The 22,784-nt window shown below is 43.4% G+C and overlaps 1 protein-coding gene across 1 annotated transcript; it reads left to right on the top strand.

Annotated features, from left to right (window-relative positions):
- Positions 1–254: 254 nt before the first annotated feature.
- Positions 255–13,789, top strand: RXYLT1 (ribitol xylosyltransferase 1). The gene is made up of 7 exons (XM_079994337.1): positions 255–451; positions 5,169–5,330; positions 6,430–6,532; positions 6,990–7,304; positions 9,677–9,847; positions 11,072–13,165; positions 13,402–13,789. The coding sequence occupies exons 1-6, from the start codon at positions 307–309 to the stop codon at positions 11,490–11,492; spliced, it is 1,317 nt and encodes a 438-aa protein (XP_079850463.1). The 5' UTR covers positions 255–306; the 3' UTR covers positions 11,493–13,165; positions 13,402–13,789.
- The last annotated feature ends 8,995 nt before the right edge of the window (positions 13,790–22,784 follow it).

Below are 22,784 nucleotides of genomic sequence, written 5' to 3'. Positions count from 1 at the left end.
CAGCCCTATCTGAAGACGCTGCGCACTGAAACCACGCACGGAGGATGAGACCCTCGCCTTCTCCGGGAGGGTTGCGCAAACAGGCAGGCTCCCCTCCCTCGTCCCGTTGCTGTCGAGACTCCCCGGGAGAACCAGGCCCGAGCCAAGCGCGCGTGACCCACGGAGCCCCCCTGGGTCCGTCCGGGACGCGCGTGTCCCGAATCCTCCGGGCGCGCCCGCCTCTCTCTCTCCGCCCGTCTCTTGGCAAAGCCTCCCTCCGCGCGTCACTTCCCGGGCAAGATGGCGGCGCCCGCGGGGCCGTGAAAGATGCGGCTCACTCGGAAGCGGCTGTGCTCCGCGCTGCTGGCCGCTTACTTGCTCTTCTCCCTCTACGCGGCTTACAGCGTCTTCCTGAAGCCCCGCCGCCCGGCCGCCTCGCGAGCTGCCGCCCCGAGGGAAAAGCAGGGGCGAGGTAAAGGGGACTCCTTCCTTCCTTCCCAACGCCGCCGCCGCCGCCGCCTCTAATTCCGCTGCCCCACCACCTGCCCTGTTGCTCTCTGTATGACAAGCATCCCCACAGTCATTTATTACTGTATTATTAGTAGTATTTAGTTTTAGGTGTGTATAGCATTGCAGTCTTGGCTCCTTGAGAGGCTGACTCTCTGCACTCCCCGTTACAGCAGGATTTGCATTTAGAGTTTATGGGGAAATGCAATGTTGCAAGTTAGGACAGGCACATACAAGTCCTATTCTGTTCCTATATGGTGCTTCAAGTGATGTATCCAGGGGACTGGCCAACATTGGGGGCAGACTTCTAGGGGCCGAGGGCACTTCCAGGGGCCCCTCAAAATATTTGAAGGGGCCGACCCTCAAAGTGGATGGGCATTGCCAGTCTAATAGTGTGCATGCCTGTCTTGTGATCCATTATGTGGGGGCAGAGCTTACCCGTTTTCCCACCCCCATTATTTTATTCATGTTGGCACCCCTGCTGGCCAGATTCTGAGAGTCCACAGTCTTGTACCATCAGGCACTTCCCAAGAACTCCAAAGTGCTTTTAAGAAGAGAAAGGGATAGGTATATATTGTTGTAGATTCTTTTGGGCTTGATTTTGTTAGAAAATGGTAACAAAGTATAGGAAACGAGATTCATGCAGAGGTTGGAACGGTGTCAGGTTAAGGTTGCCACCATTGTTTTCATTAAGCAAATGTATTACAAGCAGATGTCACAAACTGGTATTTAACTGTTGAAGCAGATGTTAATATCAGGTGATTAAAGGTAAAGGGACCTCTGACCATTAGGTCCAGTCGTGGCCGACTCTGGGGTTGTGGCGCTCATCTCGCTTTATTGGCCGAGGAAGCCGGCGTACCGCTTCCGGGTCATGTGGCCAGCATGACTAAGCCGCTTCTGGCGAACCAGAGCAGCGCACGGAAACACCATTTACCTTCCTGCCAGAGCAGTACCTATTTATCTACTTGCACTTTGACGTGCTTTCGAACTGCTAGGTTGGCAGGAGCAGGGACCGAGCAACAGGAGCTCACTCCATCATGGGGATTCGAACCACCAACCTTCAGATCGGCAAGTCCTAGGCTCTGTGGTTTAACCCACAGCACCACCCGCGTCCCTTAACAGGTGATTACTTCATAGTATAAACCGGATGCCATACGGATGTTTTGCAACACAACTCCCATCAACTCTGTCTAGCATGGCCAATGATGGGATGATGTGAGTTGTAGTCCAACAACATCTAAGAACATACATAGAGCTTGCTGCATCAGGCCAGTGGCCCATGTAGCCCAGCATCCTGTTCTCACAGTGGCCGACCAGATGCCTGCAGGAAACCCACAAGCAAGACCTGAGCACAAGAGCACTCTCTCCTCCTGTGGTTTCAATCAGCTCCTCTGTCTGTGGAGCAGAGCAGGGCCATCATGGCGAGTAGCTGTAGCCTTGGCTAGTAGCCATCTGGAGGTTAGCAAAGGCTGGTGTAGACCAGGCATAGTCAAACTCAGCCCTTCAGATTTTTTGGGACTACAATTCCCATCATCCTTGACCACCAGTCCTGTTAGCTAGGGATGATGGGAGTTGTAGTCCCAAAAAATCTGAAGGGCCGAGTTTGCCTGTGCCTGGTGTAGACTATGTATTAGGCCCTAGAACAAGAATTTTACGTTTTGGAGTAAAGTCAGCAGCTTCCAGCATAAGTATTCATTATATTTATTATATTTTCATTAAGGTGGTAGCATAGGAAGAAAGTGGTGTAGATTGTCTATCATATTTTGTGTTATTGTTAGTATTACTTGGTATTGCTTGGAAACAGTTGGTACTGAATTGCAGGTTGAGTAAACCAGGGGTTCCCAAAGTGTGGTCCATGGACCTCCAGTGATCTGTGAGCTTCAACTCTCTGGTGGCAGCTCTGTGGAGCAGTGGAGCTATGTGTGAAGAATGCTTTGTGAGTAAGCACAGTGGCTGCTCTGTCTTTCTTTGAACTCAGAAGTCTGTCTGGAAGATGGATGGGATGGGCCAGAAATGATGAGGGGCAGAGAGGCTCTGACTTCCTCGCAGGAATAAATTCAGGGCTGGCATCAAAACAAAGGAAGAACCCAAATAGGGAAAAGAGACAGATAAGGCACTGAAGAGGAATGGAGAGTTAATACATATGGAAATGGAAACAGTAAGAAATAAATTCGTTTAGCACAACAGACATATCCATCACACTGAAATAGTCATATTGATTTTAACCGTTTTTTTTTTTATAACGTCTTTTATTACTTATTGTATTTTATCACGTTGAAATTTGAATTCCAAAATACTTTAGCACCTAGTGCAGAAAATTCATTAAGTGGTCTGCCAAACCCTTTCCAATTTCCAAGTGGTCGAAGCAGGGCAGAGTTTGGAAATTACAAACTTTGTAATAAAAGTTGGGCCTTTTCCCCCTGAATCCTAACCAATCACTTCAGTTTTCTCCAAGCTCCTATTATGTGTGGCAACCAAAATGAAGGACAGGACAAGACTGTGGAGAGGGTCCCTACAGTTTGTGAAACAACCAAGGTTTGCAGGAAAATTCTTCCAAACTCCTAAAAGCACTTTAGGTAGGATCAGTCTAAATGTGCACCTGAGCACAGATGTCATTTATTAGCAATTTTTTGCTTTCCTTTGGATGCATACTCTGTTGAAAGGAGAAGTGCAAAGAAACAATCCTTTCTTCACTCATCCAATATAGGCTCGCAGTTCCTACACAAGCTCATTAGCCCCCTGGTGTGCATAGGTACGAATAACACTGCTTAGTGAAACAGCTGTCTAGTTTGAATGTCTGTTTCTGAGTTCCTGCTTCAGCCAAGTCAGAGCCACAAGGCCTACTAATATTGAGCAAACACCTCAACTGTGTGTTTCTAACATGGTTGAAGCTTACAATAGTTCTCTCCTGCTTCGTAAGATCAGTGTGTGCATGGTGAAGGAAACTCTCACATGCACTTTGGGATTTAGTTTCTCTAATAATGGGCAGTTTGCTACATTTTACATTCTTCCATTTTCTTGTGTGTGTAAAGTGGAAGAAGGAAAGAGCTTCAGGTTTAAACTGTGTTGGCCTGTTGGGTAGCCATTGCCACTACCCCAGTAAAAGTGCTCATCATATTTTCTTGGGTGGTATTGCTTTTCCATGGCTCAGTCTTTTAAGGAAGGCAGTTTGCATGCCCCGTAAGGTAGCCAGGCAGGCATGCAATGGGTGATTTATTACATTCTCCATAATAACGTAAGCAGCTACCTGAGAGAATCTCTCCCTTCTTCCAAAATTCAAGAGGGGTTAAGACTAATAGGTTAGCTGCTGTGACTTTACTGAGCTCTTGTGTATGTTGCTGTTACATATTGATTCTACGAAGTTAAATGACTGGAGCAAAAATGTAAACACGCGTTCATAAAGAAGGTAGAAAAGCCAACAAGAGGCAGCCTTACCAGCTGAGCCAAGTGAAACTCCCTCCTGGAAGAACTGCTTACCACAATTAGGATGGAGGAAAGGGAAAATGAATGGGCAAGCCTGGTGGGGATGAGGAGTTGTAGAGGAGTGGGACAGTACACACCTGAGGTTCACACCTGTGTCCCATCAAGAGTTCAAGGCATACAGAGCACCTGCAGGATCCTGGAGAGCTCCCAGAGTTCTAACATGATAGCTTTGTGAACTGTTTTCTTGAAAAGTACCTGCACGCCAGGCTGTTAAATGGCTCTTACCTTATTCTGCCATTTTTTGCTCCTGTGGAACTGAGGAGGCAAGGGCACCATACACGAGTCATCTGAACCAAAGGAGGTGGCAATACCGTGCCCCGTAGTTGGGAGGGTCCTGAAGATGTTCCTGACAGTTGTGTGTCTGTGAGTCATGAGAGGCAGCACTGAAAGAAGCACATCACAAAGAGTTATAACTGACTCCTTGGTAGCTGCCTTATGCCAAGTTAGACCATTGGTCTATCTAGCCCAACATTATATGCATTGACCAGCAGAGGATCTCCAGTGTTTCAGACAGAAATCTTTTGCAGCCAGGGTTAGAAGCTGGGACCATGTATTGTTCTGGCTTCACAAAGGAGCCCACAGAATAATTTCAGCACCGTGGAAAGCTCCTAGTAAGCCACTTGTTCTAAACAAGGGTTGGAAGTGAACTGAGGCCTTTTGAGTCTCTGCCTCCAATCCACATTTCCCAGGCTTCCCCCTTTGGGAGAAATAGCCTCTTAAAGAGTCAACCCTGTGGCATGAGGATGGACATTTCTACTGTATTCCATGACCTGTTGAACTGGATGGGTACTATTGGGACCCTTGATTCAAGTGAAAGTATCTCCAAGGATCCTGGCTCCAATCTATGGGCTCTGATGCTGTGGCATTTGGTTCAGTGGCTCCTTCCTGCCTGTTTTGGATTCAGTGGTCCCCTGATTACCAGCATTAGGATCACTGTCAGGAACAAATTCTGGCTTCTTAACCAGTGATGTTGTAGCCTTCTGCTTGGTCTCTTGATCATTGCTGGACTTTGGGGTCATGACAATTTGCATAGAAAGCATATGCTGAGCTATGTTTCCGTAGTGTTTTTTATTATATAAAAAAGTATTTATGCACTTCAGTTGTCACAGTTTTAGTATATCTACAGCACGGGCCTGTAACAACACATTCAACAAAGTTCTGGTGTAATGGTTCACGTTGTCTACATTTTTTATTCTTAGAACATGCTGTTTTGGGAACTGAAGAATGGAATCCTTGGGAAGTTGATGAGAAAAACGATTTGCAGCGGAAGTCTGCAAATAGTCTTCAACTGTTAAAAAAGATGCAAGTGCAACAGGAACAAACAGACCTGAGGGTACAAATTTGGGGGAAAGCTGCTATTGGTAAGCGCTTGTCATTAGCAATGTGATTGCTGTTTCTAAATAATATTGCTTCACTCCTTTGGTTCGATCCTTAACATTTCATTACTGAACTATTGCATTCAGTGGGTTTACTTCCTCATAACTGAGTTTAGGATTATAATGTTAGGCAGGATTCCAAGCCCACTTTGCTGATAGCAAGCCTTGTTAACTTCCATTGGACTAGCTTCCTAGTAGATATTATTAGGATCATATCTTGTAAAATGGAGCATTACATTTCCTGCCCAGTGATTAAAAAATTAATTTGACTACAGATGTTAAAAGTTTCTGAACGTACAGGGGCAGATGGGGCTCATCAACCTAGGAAGGTAGCCCATAGGAGAAGGAAAACCCTGATCCTAAAACTCCACTGCCTTGCGGCTATACTCATTCATGAGAAAGGCTTCAGGAGTAAACCCCAAGGAAAAGTCCATTCCTGCTACTTTGCTGAGACTCCTCCTTCAGCTCTGGCTCCTGCCTTGTGGAAGGCACAAACCGCCATAAATCTCTCCCCCCTTCTGCTGGATTAGCCTTTGGCCCCATTTCTTTTTCCACCCTTTCCTTGGAGCCCTGCCAGTCCCTGACACCTTTCCTATTTTTCTGTATTCCTCTCATTGATTTCACATTGATGGTATAAAGCCCTTTGCAGTGGTAAATGGACGGACACTCTCTATGATGCTTCTAAGGTTTCTGAGGGTGTCTTTCTTCAATACTGAATGGGGTGAAATGTTAGCCTGAGAGTGGGATCTGTCAAAGGCAGCTCTGCTCTCAGGTTTTCCTCCTAGTGGGCCAGGGCTTCTCTCCATGCCAAATATCCCAAAGCCTTATATCACCTTGCAGATATAAGTGCACCTTGCATGCATCAGCACTCCTGTAGGTGTCTTGCGTTCTCATCTGCTTAGATCCCCTCCCTAAAGCACCCTTCATTGCTCTTACTTATTGCAGACCTTTATTTACCTTGCCAAGTTGTGTCGCTTTATTGGAGTCGGCCTGCTTTGCTTCTTTTTATCTTCATTTCTGGTTAAGGTGTCTAGGAGTTCAGATGCGTCCCATATTGTTCAAACTATAAATCATGTTTTCATAGGCCTTTACCTGTGGCAGCATATCTTTGAAGGTCTTCTTGAGCCTGCTGATGTGTCAGCCCAGTGGAGAGAAGGAAGCGTCACAGCAGGGAAATCATTCTTCAGGTACCAATTGTATGATACCTCTTTTAAGTTTAGTTGTGGCAGTATTTCTTAGCCCAGTGAACATACTTAACGTAATTTTGTGCATTAGTTAGCGAAATTGTTCAAACAGAATGTTTATTCAGCAATGAATAATGTGATACTTGCCTGCACATTGGTTGGCACATCTTTGTGTGTGTTTGTGTGTGTGTGAATATATATGTATTGCTGGTACAACAAGCCTTGGGGTCAGGCCATTGAAGAGTTGGCAGCAACAGACAGTGCAGGACAAAGCCTTATGGTGATCTTAATTTCTTGGGAGAAATTGCACAGTTCCTCTTCATTCCATTACAAAAACGATAGAGCAAAATCCTTTGAGCATCAGTGGTTAGCTATTATTTAAAATGTCCATCTGGTGTGTTATATTGCATTATTTGTAATACCTGTAAACCTTGCAATGCCTGTGCTTTGTCATTCACAGCTTCATTACGGGTCCAGCTGTTGTCCCCGGCTACTTCTCAGTAGAAGCTGACAATGTGGTTCTAGTGCTGAATGGCCGAGAGGAAGGAAAGATCTCCTACGCCACTCAGTGGCTGCATTATGCACAAACATTAGTACAAACTCACAAGCTGCAGCATGTTGCTGTTGTGTTGCTTGGAAATGAACAGTGCAAAAATGAATGGATTTCCCCTTACTTAAAAAGATATGGGGGGTTTGTGGACCTTCTCTTCGTAATATACGACAGCCCCTTAGTGAACGAAGAAGATATTTTCCACTGGCCTTTGGGAGTTGCTACGTAAGTCCTGAAAACATTCAGGAAAATATTTTTAATTTTACATATGCCTAAAAATTATGTTCTATGTATTTATGTGTATAACAGTTAATTAAGATGGGATATATGTTGAATACATAATGCTTTGTAGAATAGCTGTATTAAGCAAAAAGTAGCATTTTCCTATTGCTGATAGTGCTAGTTTTCACTTTGGGAGTAGGATTATTGTGTTTAAGAATCAGAAATGATTTGTTGATTAAACTACAGTTTTAAGTGGGTGGGAATTCAATTGTGAACAGTTCCTTGGAAGAAAACTCCACTGGGCACATAGGCCCTTCCTTCTGAGTCAACTTGTACAGAATAATAATAATAATAATAATAATAATAATAATAATAATAATAATAATAATACTGTAATAATAGAGTGGTCTCCCCAGCCACTCTAGGCAGCTCCCAACAGAATATTAAAAACACGATAAAATATCAGTCCTTAAAAACTTCCCTAAACAGGGCTGCCTTCAGATGTCTTCTAAAAATCAGAGAGGTGTTTATTTCCTTGACATGTGGTGGGAGGGCGTTCCACAGGGCAGGCACCACTACCGAGAAGGCCTTTTGCCTGGTTCCCTGTAACCTCACTTCTCGCAGGGAGGGAACCACCAGAAGGGCTTTGAAGCTGGACCTGCTGAACGATGGGGGTGGAGACTCTCCTTCAGGTATACAGGGCTGATTGCTGTGATGCCTACACAGGTTGCATTCTTTCAGCTAATATATACCAGCATTTACATTGAGATTCTTTTTTTTTTAAGTTAGGATTGTATTTAAATTACAAGAGATCTGATTTTATATTTGTATACTACTTTTTCTCACTGAGGGGCAGTTGCATAACTATATTGGTAATATAGTGGATCTGAACACAACAGAATTGCATGAAACATAGTTTTGCAGATATTTGGGCCCCCCAGACTGCACTCTTGGTGGGATGGAAATAACTATAGCATGTGCCACTGTTCTGTTGCTCCATTAATGTTAGCTGATTTGGGGCAAGAAGAAGGGCTCCTCTCATCACCAGTATATCCTATGGAAGATGCTTATAAAAGAGTTTCACCATGGGGTCTTCCCTTGCAGCCTAAATCTTAGAATGAAGTGGAATAACTTGTCAAATGGATGATAATAATAAGTTCTTGGATTGTGAATGCATTGCTGGTCCATTTCTTCAGGAGCTCAGTAGATTGTGCTGTGTTAAAAATTGGCTAAAACGGGAATAGTGATCCTATGGCCTCCAGATGTTGTGGGGCTCAGCTCCCCACAGCCACAACCAGCATGGTCAGTGGCCATAGACAGTCATCCAGTAAAATCTGGGGGATCACAGGCTGTCCTTCCTTGGATCAAAGGTTGATAAAAATATCACAGAGACAAAAAAAGCAAGGAGAGTTCTTGCGTGCAAAGGTTGCACTTGGGGAGTTGTACTCCGCTGACGTAAATGTGGTCGTGAATGCTGTACAGTGGTGCCTCACAAGACGAAAAGAATCCGTTCCGCGAGTCTCTTCGTCTAGCGATTTTTCGTCTTGCGAAGCAAGCCCATTGACGGCTAAGCTGATAAGCCGCTATTAGCAGTTTAGCGGCTTTTAGCGGCTTATCAGCTTAGCGGATAAGCGGCTTAGCGGCTTAGAAAAAGGGGGGGGGAAGGAAAAAAAACCCGCAGGAACTCGCAAGACATTTTCGTCTTGCGAAGCAAGCCCATAGGAAATTTGTTTCGCAAAGCATCTCCAAAACGGAAAACTCTTTCGTCTAGCGAGTTTTCCGTCTTGCGAGGCATTCGTCTTGCGGGGCATCACTGTACTAAGATGGAAAGGACATGCCTTTCACTTTTGTGAATGGCTTAAATAGAAATGAAAGAATGAAGCCAAATGAAAGAGCCTTTGAATTGACGCACCATTTATTAGGGGGGAAAGGGAAGAACGGCGCTTTACATTCTGCATCTTCTCAACAGGCTCATGTAACCAAATAAACAATTAGGAGTGTCAGTTTTAAAGAAGCCAGTCACTTCTGTTAGCAAGAAAGTAGATGTAGATCAGGAATAGAAAGTTTTGAATAAAATGAAGGGGCAGACTAGCATGGAAAAGGCTGTGAGCGGAGTTGGAGACAGATAAGTTTGACTGCTAAACAGATTCCTATGCATGTCTACTAAGACATAAGTCCCACATGAGACTTCCTCCAAGGAAAGCATGCTTAGGATTACAGTCTGAAGTAGGCATAATGAAATGTGATTTACAGTCCTGTAAGTACACTGTGGATTGCAACCTTCATAAACAAATAGTTCCAAATCCTTGCATTCGTGGTTTTTTCCCCTCTGACAACTGCTTCATACACAGAGACATGTTTTCTTTTCATTACAGCTACAGATACTTCCCTGTAGTTGAACCGAGTTGGTCAATGCTCCACACGCCAAGACCGTACCAGTGTAATTTCTTAGGAACCATTTATAAGAATTCAACAAGAGAGATCCTAGTGGACGTCCTGAAGCAAAATGGACTTGATAAGCTTTGTTGGATTTCAGCCAGAGAAGAGTAAGAACTGTAGTCTGTAACAGCAAAAATATTAACAGTTTAAAATTCCAATGTTTTATGTTGACTGCATCAGAATTTTGATACCAATTTGCAATAATTGCCCGCATGGTTTGTGTGTGTGTGTGTGTGTGTGTGTGCGCGCGTGCACGTGCGTTTTGAAATGCCAAAATTGTTGGATGATGGCTTTATGATAAGGGTTCAAATACCGGTACCATACCAGCACTTTATAAAACTGCTATATGCATCATGATGTGCAAGTAGAGTTCCAATATGATGATGATGATGATGATGATCCGCCCATCTGGCAACAGAATACTAAAAACAGAATAAAACTGGGCTGCTTTCATCTGTCTTCTAAAAGTCAGATAGTTGTTTATTTCCTTGACATCTGGTGGGAGGCCGTTCCACAGGGCAGGCGCCACTACCGAGAAGGCCCTCTGCCTGGTTCCCTTGTAACCTTACTTCTCGCAGGGAGGGAACCACCAGAAGGCCCTCGGAGCTGGACCTCAGTGTCCGGGCTGAACAATGGGAGTGGAAACACCGCTTCAGATTTACTGGGCTGAGGCCGTTTAGGGCAGGCATAGGCAAACTCAGCCCTCCAGATGTTTTGGGACTACAACTCCCATAATCCCTGACCACTTTCTATTTTTGAGCTGTGTGTATGAACGCATAGAATTTGAATGGAAATCCTTTAGAAATAGTTTGAGATGTGCAGCACTCAAGGTCAAAGCACTGTTGTTCATTCTCTTGACTATTCCAGTTTGTTATTTTATAAATCGTTTAAAATATGCACTCTTTCTTTCTGATCAACCTCACAAATAAGTAAAAATCAACATAATGACTTGGGTCTGTTCCATCTGTGTGTGTCCCCCAAAAGCCCCCTTTGCCCCCTAATAGTCACCTGAACAATGTGGGATGAGAGTCAGGAGGCTGCTGAGATGGAGGAGAGGACAGGAAACATTACTTTTGTGAACTTCCTTACGTTAACTTATCTTAGGATCCAAGCCATTAAGCTCTTTAAAACAAGGCAGTAATGATTGATGAAGGCACTGGGGAAACAGTGATGTAAACTATCCACTCCCCAGTTCTTAGATATTACTGTTGTAGCTGTGGCTGCTACACCGAACAGCTGCACTAAAAATGTGGTGTGAATCTTTTGTTTTCCGCAAAATCTGTTGTTGACGAAGTATGCACTTTCAGCATCCTTTTGTCTTTTTTTTCTAGGTGGTGGCCTCAGGAAACAAATGAGAGCCTTCGAAACTACCACGACGCATTGCTACAGAGTGATCTCACATTATGCCCAGTGGGAGTAAATACAGAATGCTACAGGGTTTATGAGGCATGCTCATTTGGCTCCATTCCTGTTGTAGAAGATGTAATGACACCAGGCAATTGCGGAAATTCATCTGTGTCCCACAGTGCCCCACTGCAATTACTAAAGACCACGGGAGCTCCCTTTATCTTTATTAAAAACTGGAGAGAACTTCCTGCCATTTTAGAAAAAGAGCAAAATATGACTTTGCAACAAAAGATTCAGAGGAGGAAACAGCTTATGGAATGGTATCGGCAATTCAAAGCACAAATGAGACAAAAATTTATTAGCACACTGGAAAATTCATTTTTAGCTAAGGATGGAGGAGGTTAATTCTTACTCTGATAGGCTATAGTGTAATGCGGATCATTGGGAGCCAGAGCTGCTTCCCAAATTGGTTATCCCCCCACGAAATAAAAATGTAAACATAAATGCATGTCCATAATATAAGGGTCCTGCATGAATACCAGCTGTCAGTGTTGACGAAATGGATTCGCATGCCACCTTGCAGTCCCATCCACTATGGGACTCTCTGAGCAGATTTGGTGGGAGACTGCAGGGAGAAAAAGAGGAAAGGACGTTGTTTTGCATGAGCAGAAGGCTGCTTGTATAGTGTTAGATGTTGCCCAGTGGCCTGAAAATTAATTAAGAACTCAGTTTACAAAAAAGAAAAGAAAAGAAAGTCTTGTCACTGAAGAATCTGCCTCAAATCACGTCAATAAGTTTATTTGTTTATTTTCAATATTTAGTTACCATCCAGTAACTAAAGTTCCTTGAGCGGTTCGTCAGTAAAAATTAAAACCATAGAACATATAATGAAATGTATCTTAAATCTAAGCAACGACAAAACCAGCCGCAAAATATCACCAGCAACAAAGATCATCAGTGCAACAGGATAGACAAGCTTAGGAAAACGATGGAGGTATTTCATTGTTTTCCTGACTTCCTGAAAATAGGATTAAACAAAAACACAGTGGGGTTTTAATTAGCTTGTTTGAGTGTGGAATAAAACAGGTTCAGTGAGCAGAATAAAATTATCCAAACTAATATTTTTCCAGCAAAGAGAATGAATAAAACTCTGTAAGCTGCTGGTGGGCAGGAAGTTTCAGTCTATTTCTTCCACAGTAGATGAGCTCTTGTCTCCCCACAAACAAGACACTTTACCACTGCTATCTGAACGTGGGGTTCGAAACAGGAATTCACCACTTTTGACATAGAGACAGGTGTGTGGTGACTTTCAGATGGGAGTACCGTATTGCAATCTATGTAGAGCTGCATTTGAATATGGTTCAGGAGCTTCCGCTAGTGTGGAACGTTTCCGCTTGGCTGTTGACATGTACAAGTAGGCCCCATCCTGTAATAGCCCTTTTGAGACTCCTGCATTGGCTACCAATCTGTTTCCCTGGAGAGCTCAGGTCCTGATTGCCTCTCTTCTAGTATGAAAAATACAGCAATCTCCCGCTGCCCACCATCAGCATTAAAAAATGACTTGCTTCTGCTTTTTTGTGAAGGTCATATTGGCCTCTGCACACTAAACTGGCCTTCCCTGTTTGTAACCTCATAGTTTGGAATTTGATCTACCGTGGGTGAGCCGTATTAACTTCTTCCCTGTTATCTTTCGGGAGGCAAGTTAAGACGACCTTCTTGCTGTTGATTTGAGGGTCTTTGTTCTGCTGACTAGCTGTTTTATTCTTGTATTTCAATTTTTCTTACAACTTGTTTTATGGTTGTGTGTTAAAAGACTTTCTGTGTTCATAAAGTGGTATACAAATTACTTAAACACATATCAAAATCAAGGTCATAGCAAATTTTATTTTTTGTACCCCGCCCATCTGACTGGGTTGCCATCCACTCTGAGTGGTAATTTTGCAGTAATAGCTATGGGGAGTGGGGGTGGGGACAACCACCACAATTACATAATAACTATGGAGTCCAGATGCCATTTGTATGAAGTGTATTCCAGGGAGGGTCTCTTCTTTTTTAATGTTGAGAATGCATACTCATTTGTTGTTGTCGTCGTTTAGTCGTGTCCGACTCTTCGTGACCCCATGGACCAGAGCACGCCAGGCACTCCTGTCTTCCACTGCCTCCCGCAGTTTGGTCAAACTCATGCTGGTAGCTTCGAGAACACTGTCCAACCATCTCGTCCTCTGTCATCCCCTTCTCTTTGTGCCCTCAATCTTTTCCAACATCAGGGTCTTTTCCAGGGAGTCTTCTCTTCTCATGAGGTGCATACTCATAGGATGGTTAAAAATCATTGCCAATGCATGGGGGAATCACTTCAGCCAAACAACTTGCTGCAAGGAGCAGCTTCTATGTGATTGCATTTTTGGTTGCCATGTCACCAATCCCATATATATGAATGGGGCTAATGTCTTGCAGGTCTGGGTGGAAGGGCACTCATATATGTGTAGGCAAGTGTTTGCACACTCCACATTACTAAGGGTTTTACGGAGTACATGCACTTTAAAATCAATCTATTTTTAAAAAGATGAACTTAAAGTATTAAAAAGAAAAGTTGTGTTGCAATTGTATACACACTTTCCCCTACAAGTAAGTTGAATATAGTCCAGTTTATTTCTTTTTTTAAAAAAAAATATATTGATTAAAGATTTTCCTTGTTTACAAAAGCACATGCATTGTCTCTTTCTTCAGGTTGTGTTTTCTACACATCAGTTACATTTGTTGTGAGACATTGGTGTTATATGTAGTGTAGGGTTGGGAAGAAAAGAGGGGGAGAGAAGGGAGAGGGGGTAGGGTGGTAAAGCTTATGTTCTTTTACTTAGTCTGAGGCTTTGTGTGGTTTCAGATTTTTGAGGACCATATCTATTTCCTCCAGGGTGATAGGACTGTCCATTAATTCTTGCTCTTCAGCGGTTAAGGTTAGCATGGTCAGTCCTGCTAGAAATTTTCTGATTTCCTTCTCAGATGAGTTGTGGGAGTATTTTTATTATTATTATTATTATTATTTGCAAATTCTGAGGTTATTTCTTTGGAGGAGAATGTTTTGCTACCATCATTTTTGGTGATGCAATGTATTCTTGTTTTGAGTGATTTTCCCCCCCTACACCTGTTTGCTAATAGTCTGGAGTTTTTCCCTCCTTACTCATAGAAGCGTTTTTTTGAATATAGGATGTTGATCGTTGTTTTGTTGATTTCTAGTGAGTCTATTTCCCTTCTTTTCTGTCCTATAAGTTTAAGGAGTCTTTTAGCTCCTGCTTGTAGCATGATGAGAGGGCTGTGATGTCTTGTTCTATTTTGCTAATTTTTGAGGAGGTTTGTTTTTTAAGGGATGCTTTCTCTTTTATGCAGGCTCCTCTGGTGGACTGCTTTCATTGTGTCCCAAAGGAGCGAAGTTGTAATATTGTCTGCGTCCTTGAAGTAGTTCTGGAAAGTTTTCTTAAGACTCTCCGATTAATTTGTTTGTGCTTAGGATGGGACTGAAAGACCAAGTTGGGGTGGTTCATGTTTCATCTCATATTTTAAGGGTAGCTTCTACTGGGGTGTGGTCTGTGATTTTGATGTTACCTATGTTCATTGACTCAAACAAGGGGGCTAAGCCTTCTCTGAGCAGTATGCTATCCAGTCTGGTCATTGTGCCATGGAGTCTAGTTTCTTTCTGAGTTGAAAGGGTTGTATCCAATGCTACTCATATTCAGAGCAGTCCAATGAAATTAATGGACTTGACTATCATAGGTGCATTAATTTCAGTGTGTTTACTCTGAGCAGAACTTAGTTGGATACAACCCTAAATCATACTTCCTTATGCTCCTTGGTGCTGTACCTCTTGCTTTCCCCAGAGTTCTCTTTGTTTTTCATGGTTTCTGAGCATAGCTGTTTCCACAAATTCCCTGAATACCATCTTCAATCCCAAGTTTTTCATAACAAGGATTTTTCATCTTCTAATCAATTTTTTCATCCACCCATAGCAATATGGAATAAGCAAAAAACCCCAAACAACCCCAAACCATTAATAAATGAAAAAGTGGGAGTCTGACGAAATAAAACATTGCATATGGCCTCTTCAGTGGTGCTCTTTATTGGCTTTTGCAGAAAGCTAGCCACAAGACAGCTGTTTTATTTTAAAAGGAGGCAGCTGGTACATGGGCGGCCCTTGTGTAGGGCAGCTGTACAACATAGCCTAGCACAGTTGGTATTCAGGGAGGTCCCCTGAATTTGGGGGGCATTTATTATTATCTGTCCAAAATGCTGGGAATACCCAGCATTGAACTGCAAATAACATTTCCCCAGAAAACAAAATACAGCGTTCAGAAATTTAACAAAAGGTTCTGCATATAGTACAATATGCAACTCAGTCAACTGGGTGCAAAACCACTCCCAATGTACTCTACATTGGCCCACCAACACTGTAAAGTGAAATTAGATGCAGCTAAACCCCACTTGAAAGTCATGCTCTTGCCAGTCAAGAGTTGCCTGGAGATCACAAGAAGATTAATCTTGAAGGAATTGTAAGAAATACTAGATCAGGAACGGAGGAGGTGGGGGCTAGTCTTGGTTCCCCGCCCCCTCTTACTACCACAATACAGTAGAACGCTTTGTCAATTTATTTTTTACAATAGCAGGTTCATTTTCAACATTTTCATTATCTGATGGATGCAAGCTTTTCCCTTGGTTTCTGTTTTTTGTTACCAAGGAAACGGCTTCAGCTAATGAAATGCATTTAAATAGTGTGTTCATTTTGCTGTACAATGTTTATTCACTGAATTCCTGACCTGTTTTAAAGTTGCTGCTTTCAAAATATTTATTCTACTCATGCCTTCGTACATTTCCATTTACTACATGACTGCAGTGGCTTAGGGCTCCCAAGGTTTCTTCCCCATCTGGACTCAACAGGTCTTCCAGTTGCACAAGGAAAACAACAGATTAAGCTGTTGCCCATCACTGCATGTACATGCAGGGGAAAATGTTGCATTCTGGATTTTGGCCTGTCTCAAATGTTAAAAGCAGTCAATAAAGAAACATTTAAATAGGCAACCATATGGAAGCTTTATTTTATTTAATTTCTTGGACAGAGACACTTGTTTCATACACAATGGAAAGCTGTATATCCAAGACAGGCAAATATCAGGTTTAATGCTACATGAAAATGAACAAACGCAAATGTTGGGGCATAAGGACAAAAATAGGACCTTTGTTCTCTGCCTGTCCTTTAAATACTGCCCAGTGGCTGGTTCATTGTGTTGTCTCCGTACAGCAATAAGATGGCAGATCCTTTCCAAGTGGTCTTCATGTCTCTTGAAGGTACCTGCTCTTTCACATATCAAGGATGAAAATATAGTGGTTGCTGATGGTTGTGTTTGTATTTTTTTTACCTTTGTAGAATGATTCCCACAAGGCAGCTTTAAATATCAAATGATGTTATGCTTTCCCTGTTGATGAGTGCAGCACATGCCTTGAAGCTTCTTCTGCCTGCAGCCATTCATGCTTGTTTGTTCCAGTGATTTCTCTCTACTAATTACATTTAGTAACGTAAAATCCTAAGTCTCTAATCGGGTCTCTTGGGTTTTGAGTACTTGGGCTTGTAAGCAATTTCCATCATCTTTCCTCTAGCCTAAAACATTTCATAGAGGTTTCAACTGTAAATAGTAATATATATATGTGTGTGTGTGTGTGTGTGTGTGTGTATATTCTTTTAAAAAATAATAATAATATTGCAGGCCTGAAATGGAATATAACTTACAAGGTGAGTTTAAAAAGTAGGTCTTAAAATTGTACGAGTGGTGTTTTAGGCATAATTTTCTTCCTATAATAAAGATGTCTCCTACAGGAGACATCATCAAAATGGATTCAGAGGGAAGGGAGAAAAATCTATGTATAGGAAGATATCACAAGCCCAAGTCCCAGGGACACCATCTGTGATCTGTGAAGTACACAACACTATATTAATTTCATGTCATATGCTGGTCAAGCCAAGCCAAACCAAGCCTATCTACCTGATGAGATAGAGGTGGAAGTTTTATGGTCACATTAATCCTATCAAATGGAAAGCGCAGTCATTTTTTAAAAAAAAACAAAAATACCAGCAAAGCCTTTTATTGGTATCCGTATGTGTGCGGCTTTTTCACCTCTTATAACATTAAGACACACAGTATGTGGAGGCAAATGGGGTATCTAGCTGAGCTGGTTTGTCGTGTGTGTGTGTGTGTGTGTGTGATGAGAACAGGGACCAACAAAACAGGCAATTTGAGATATAACACAATATTGCCATTTACTCTAGCTCTGCGTTTGAGCTGTTCCTAATTTTGAGCTGTTCCTAATTCATAATAAATTGTGAGTGCTCAGAAACCTGCATATGAAGAGGGGCTTTGTCTTACATACCTCATCGCAACCCATAAACACCTCTCTCTCTCTCTCTCTCTCTTTTTCAAACCATGGCTTCTGGAAGGTAAAATTATCCTCTGGGACTCTCATACTGATCAGACCTGAGAGTCAGAGCTTAGTGACCACTTGCAAATTTGGACCAGGCCTTCCTGGTTGAAGATGGGTGAGATCAAGAAAATATAACTATCAGGATGTAGATCTTCCTTGGCTATCACCAGTTACTAGAGATTGATCAGTTGATGCTTTAGAAAAAACGTTATAGCAAAGTCGCTGAAGTTCATCATATCCTGATTTGTAAAGACTCTCCTCCCTGAAAGAGAGGGGAGTGGTTGTGGGCGGGAGCCTGAACACGGCCCTAGCAGGGGGCATAGCCCCCTGCCTCCAGCTCACCTGGCTGGCGCTCACGCCCCCCCCCCCCCGGTGGCCATCCAACCAGGTGCCGTGGGGGGGCGTGTCCAGCAGCCTTGATGCTGCAGCGTCAGCCTCTCCCTGGCCTCTTTTCTCTTCGTCGTCCTGTGCGAGTCAGGAGTCATCGTAGGGAAGAGCTCAGCCACGAGGTTTGGAGTCGGGGGGGGGGTGTTTGTGTGGGTGGAGGCTGTCTGGTTCCTGGCTTGCCTTTTTAAATTTAGGAGGCTTGCGTGCGCTCATTGCTTTACTGCTTTTAAAAAACCTACGCACCCAAGTTTGCCTTGCTGTCTTGCTGTGTCCTCTTTTCTGTGTAAAAACCTACTTTTAACCTTTTATTTTCCCCCACTCCTGGTGCTGGATTTGTTTGGGTGTTTTTAAGTGCGAATTACCTTTCTTAAGCTGCAGCTTGTTCCTTTGCCCAGCACATGGTCACTCCACCACCAGCGAGGTCTGAGTGTGAATGCCATCTTACTATCTCCCTTGTCTCCTCACTTTCCTTCCCTGGCCTCTGCCTTGGTGGCTGTGCGTTTTATTTTAATTTTGGCCAGTGTGCATGTATGTTTTTTCCCTTCTATTGCCCTTGCCCGTCCGATAGCCTGGCTGGTCTGGGTGACTGAGTGGGTTTGCCTTTGGGTTTGCCTTACATTTTAATTTGTTGGCCAGGGTGCTTGTACGTTTTCCCCCCTCCCTTGCCCTTGACTGTTCCTCTCTAATGTTAAGTTGTATGTGTGTGTGCTGGCAGCATGTGTTTGTGCCTGCCGTTTGTTGATTTATTACTCTTTTAGTGTGGGTTTGATTTACCCTGCCATCCATTGGTACCACTTAAATTGTGAGCCCCCTCTGAAATTTTAAATGATGCTGGGGCTTAGAATAGACTGTGTATTTAAACCTCACCCCTCTTACTTTATCTAAGCCCCCCCCCCTTTTCGCTTGGCGTTTGGGGGAAGAAATAAGGCAGGGCTTGGGGGGGACAATTCAGGGTTTCTGACCAGGGAACCATTCCTCAGCATTGTACATTTATATGTTTAGAACCTTTGAAGGTGTACCTTTGCCTGGTTCTTGTCATTGGCTTCACTTGCCAGTACAGGGTCCCTAAAGAAAACCGCTTTTAAACAAAACAAAACAAGACAAGACAAAACAGGTTGCGGTTTATATTTCCACTTCATTTTGGCTCACTGTAAAGGACAGCTATTTTCCTTTTCTTCTAAACTTTTCCTTGCCCGGCATGTTCATTTTACCCCCTCCTCCCCCCCCAACTCCCCCCCCCCCAGGCTTTTCTTCTCCTCCTTTCACCCCTCCTCCCTCCCAGCACCCCCCACCCTTTCAGAGTTCCCTTTGCTCTGGCCTGAGTCATCACAGTTACCAGACAGGTTTTTCAACTTGCTTGCCTGCAGGCTTGATTGCTCTATGAGTGACCAGCAGTTTGTTAGGCATTGTCTTTAAGCACCTGGCAGTTCAGCAGCTCTAGTTGCATTGTCACTTTAACTAACCAGCAGTTTGACCATTTGCAGTCTTTTGTCTGTTTAAGCACTCTCATGGAGCTGACCTTGTGGCCAAAAATTTACTTTTCTTTGTTTGGCAAAGTTTCCTTTGTTTGGTAGACATTTTCCCAGTAGTGAAATATTCCCCTTAAGAGCAACCTCACCCCTCCTTTTCAGAGGGCCATTGGTGTGGGCCTGGAATCTTGTTGATTTCCTTTTCTCTTAATTTGGCTGCAGCTTCTGGGCATTTCCTAGTAAGCAGTTATTTTCAATTCTGATTACTTGATGTTGCTATGCACCTAGATTTGCCTATCATTTAAAAGGGGCAACATTTAATTGTAGGCAATTATCTTCCAATTCTGTCTGACTGCAGTTGAGGTTTCTTTGTGTATGTGTCTGTTCCTTGGAGCCAGGTGCGAACTGCTAACAACTAGCTGAGTACTGCTGCTTGAACTCTTGCTGGGTTGTGATTTAATAAATATAAATAAATACAAGCGGTGCATTTAAGTGACGTATAGCTTATTCTGTATGGGACACCGTGCATATTCCTGCATTGCAGAGGATAGAATGAGATTTTATTTACTGATTGATTTAAAAGGCTCACTGTTCTGCTGAAATGCTGTTAGAAGGACCATCTCCTTAAGTGTATTTTTTCCTACATTTTCATTTGATAGCAGTTCCTGTGTCTGTTGTTCTCTGATTGTTCTATGGTACCATCCCTCTAAATCGCTAGGAGTTTTACCTGAGGAAGCAGCTCTATATAATTGATTGTGTGCATCTGCCTGAATTGTATATTGACTAACAGATACATAAATTAATAAGGAAGTACGTTCTGAGCATACTATTGCATGGAATTTGCACAGTGTAGTTAATTCAGCTGATGTTAAGAATTTATATAGTCAAGCGTTAATAATCAACTCAAGGAAACATTATATAGCCAAGCGTTAATAATCAACTCAAGGAAACATTGTTTTTGGCAGCATTTTCCTTCTGCTGGGCCTCCAGCATTACCTTTTGTTTTGCAAAGTGTTAGTTAAAGGACATTTCCCTGAGAGCGATTTTCTTTGATTCCATTTGATTACAGTATGGGGGCTGTGTTGCTCTGCTGTTCCTATTGTTTCATCACTACATGCTTGTGAGTTGCTCCTCAGGAGGCAGGTCTATCCACCTGACCCATTTGTTTGGTGTCAAATAAATTTATAGACATATACAAACAGAACAGTCAAGTGATGAATAATTATTTCATATCATCGTCACGGTAGACAATTGATAGTATCAGTAATTAATTCTACTTACAGTGGTAATTGATTGAACAAATAATTGGATTAGATTCTAGTAAATAACAATAATAATAAAAAGAACAATAAATAAATAATAGATAAATAATAATAGAATGATAATAATAATAATATTAAAACAAAGCATTAAAATAAAGAATATTAATAATAAAGGTAAAGGTACCCCTGCCCGTACGGGCCAGTCTTGACAGACTCTGGGGTTGGTGCGCCCATCTCACTCAAGAGGCCGGGGGCCAGCGCTGTCCAGAGACACTTCCGGGTCACGTGGCCAGCGTGACAAAGCTGCATCTGGCGAGCCAGCGCAGCACACGGAAACGCCGTTTACCTTCCCGCCAGTAGCGGTCCCTATTTATCTACTTGCACCCGGAGGTGCTTTCGAACTGCTAGGTTGGCAGGCGCTGGGACCGAGCAGCGGGAGCGCACCCCGCCACGGGGATTCGAACCGCCGACCTTCCGATCGGCAAGCCCTAGGCGCTGAGGCTTATAAAAAATAAATAAAGAGAATAAGTGGAATGGCATCACATACCAAGATTAAATTGATTAATTAATTAAGTAAATCTAAAGATAAATATATAAATAGACAAATAAACCTAATAAAATAAAAATAAAATTAATAATAATAATTGACATATATTTCGGAACCCTCAGTTGCTTAGATCATGGTGACAATAATGCCAAGGTTGCAGGTTCGATCCCTGTATGGAAAACTGCATATTCCTGCATTCCAAGGGGTTGGACTAAATGACCCATGGGGTCCCACACAATTCTAGAGAGCCTGGATAGCTCAACTGGTTAGAGCATGGGGCTGATAATGCTTGGGGATCATTGTTTATTATAAGTAAAACAATCATTAATTAGTATATTTGTTCCAGAATCAATAACATGTCCCTGTACAACTGCTTGTAAGCGGTAGCTCATGTCTGTGGCAGTAGCTTTAGCATGTTATCCATGGCGCCTAAGAGGAAGCGCTCTACAACAGAATCAGCTCACACCTCAGGCTGCATGGGTGCCAATAGCCATAATTCATCGGGGGTGCCACATGGACGGGATAATAACCTATTTCACACTGCCTAAATGCATTTAGATCGTTCATTGATGATTATGAACAGCTTTTTTCCAATCAATCCTCTAACCCCATGCCCTCCACTGCTACCCCTGATATGCTCTTGGACAGTAACTGCAGCAGTGCAAACTAGGTCTCGGGCTCACTCGGCATCATCTGGTCCTCAGAACTGCACTGGGTCGCCTGCGAGGAGGCTGCTGGCCTGTGTTAATAACCCTGTTGTGTCCAGTTCTTCTAGTCCTTCGCAGAATAAGCAGCCCTGGGTCCAGCTTCCAGAATTGGGCACCTCGTCAGCCGGTGAGGAGGAACAGCAGCTGGAGGGGGAACTTCAGACAGCTGAGGGGGACAAACTGTCAGGCAAAAGACGCACCAAGAAGAAGCACGTTTGTAAGAAGAGCAAGTTGAAAACGGGCAACACGGAAGAAGAGTCAGAACAGCCTATGTGCCTTATGGGGGGGCCGCCACCGTTAGCTATGATAAAAGTTCTGAAGGAAGGCTTCCAGGATCCCGCTAGCACGCTGGGATCAATTTGAAAAGGGCATCTGGTCGGTGGCGGTCATCCCGTATGTTGAGAAGAAACCATTAGATTCTCATCGCATGGGTAAGCCGGACTTAACAAGGGAGCCAAAGCACAAGGTGTGTTGGAAATTCAATAAGGGGTCATGCCAAGGCAGTCTGGTAAGTATCCGCACGAATGCGAGAGGTGTGCAGGGGTACACCCAGCTGCAGCGTGTTACAAAGAGAAGCAGCCCTTTCGGGGAGGTTGGGGGTTCCATCATTCTATCTCCAGAGGGGCCCCCGCAGCAGGGAACAGACGATAGGGACCCTCCGGGTCTAGCATTTTCACTGATCCAGCTCCCTCCTCTACGCAACCTCTTGTCTAGCTATCCAGATGGAAGCGCAGCATCCTTTCGTTGGAAGGGTTTTGTCGGAGGGTTTCAGAATACCAGTAACCGACTCTTTAATTGCAAAGGATTTCCCCTAACCAGATGTCAGTAAGGGAAAGGCTTGAGGTTGCAGAAAAAGAAAATAG

Source organism: Podarcis cretensis (assembly GCF_951804945.1).
Source record: "Podarcis cretensis genome assembly, chromosome: 10".
Taxonomy (NCBI): Eukaryota; Metazoa; Chordata; class Lepidosauria; order Squamata; family Lacertidae; genus Podarcis; species Podarcis cretensis.
This window is presented reverse-complemented; position numbering and strand designations above follow the sequence as displayed.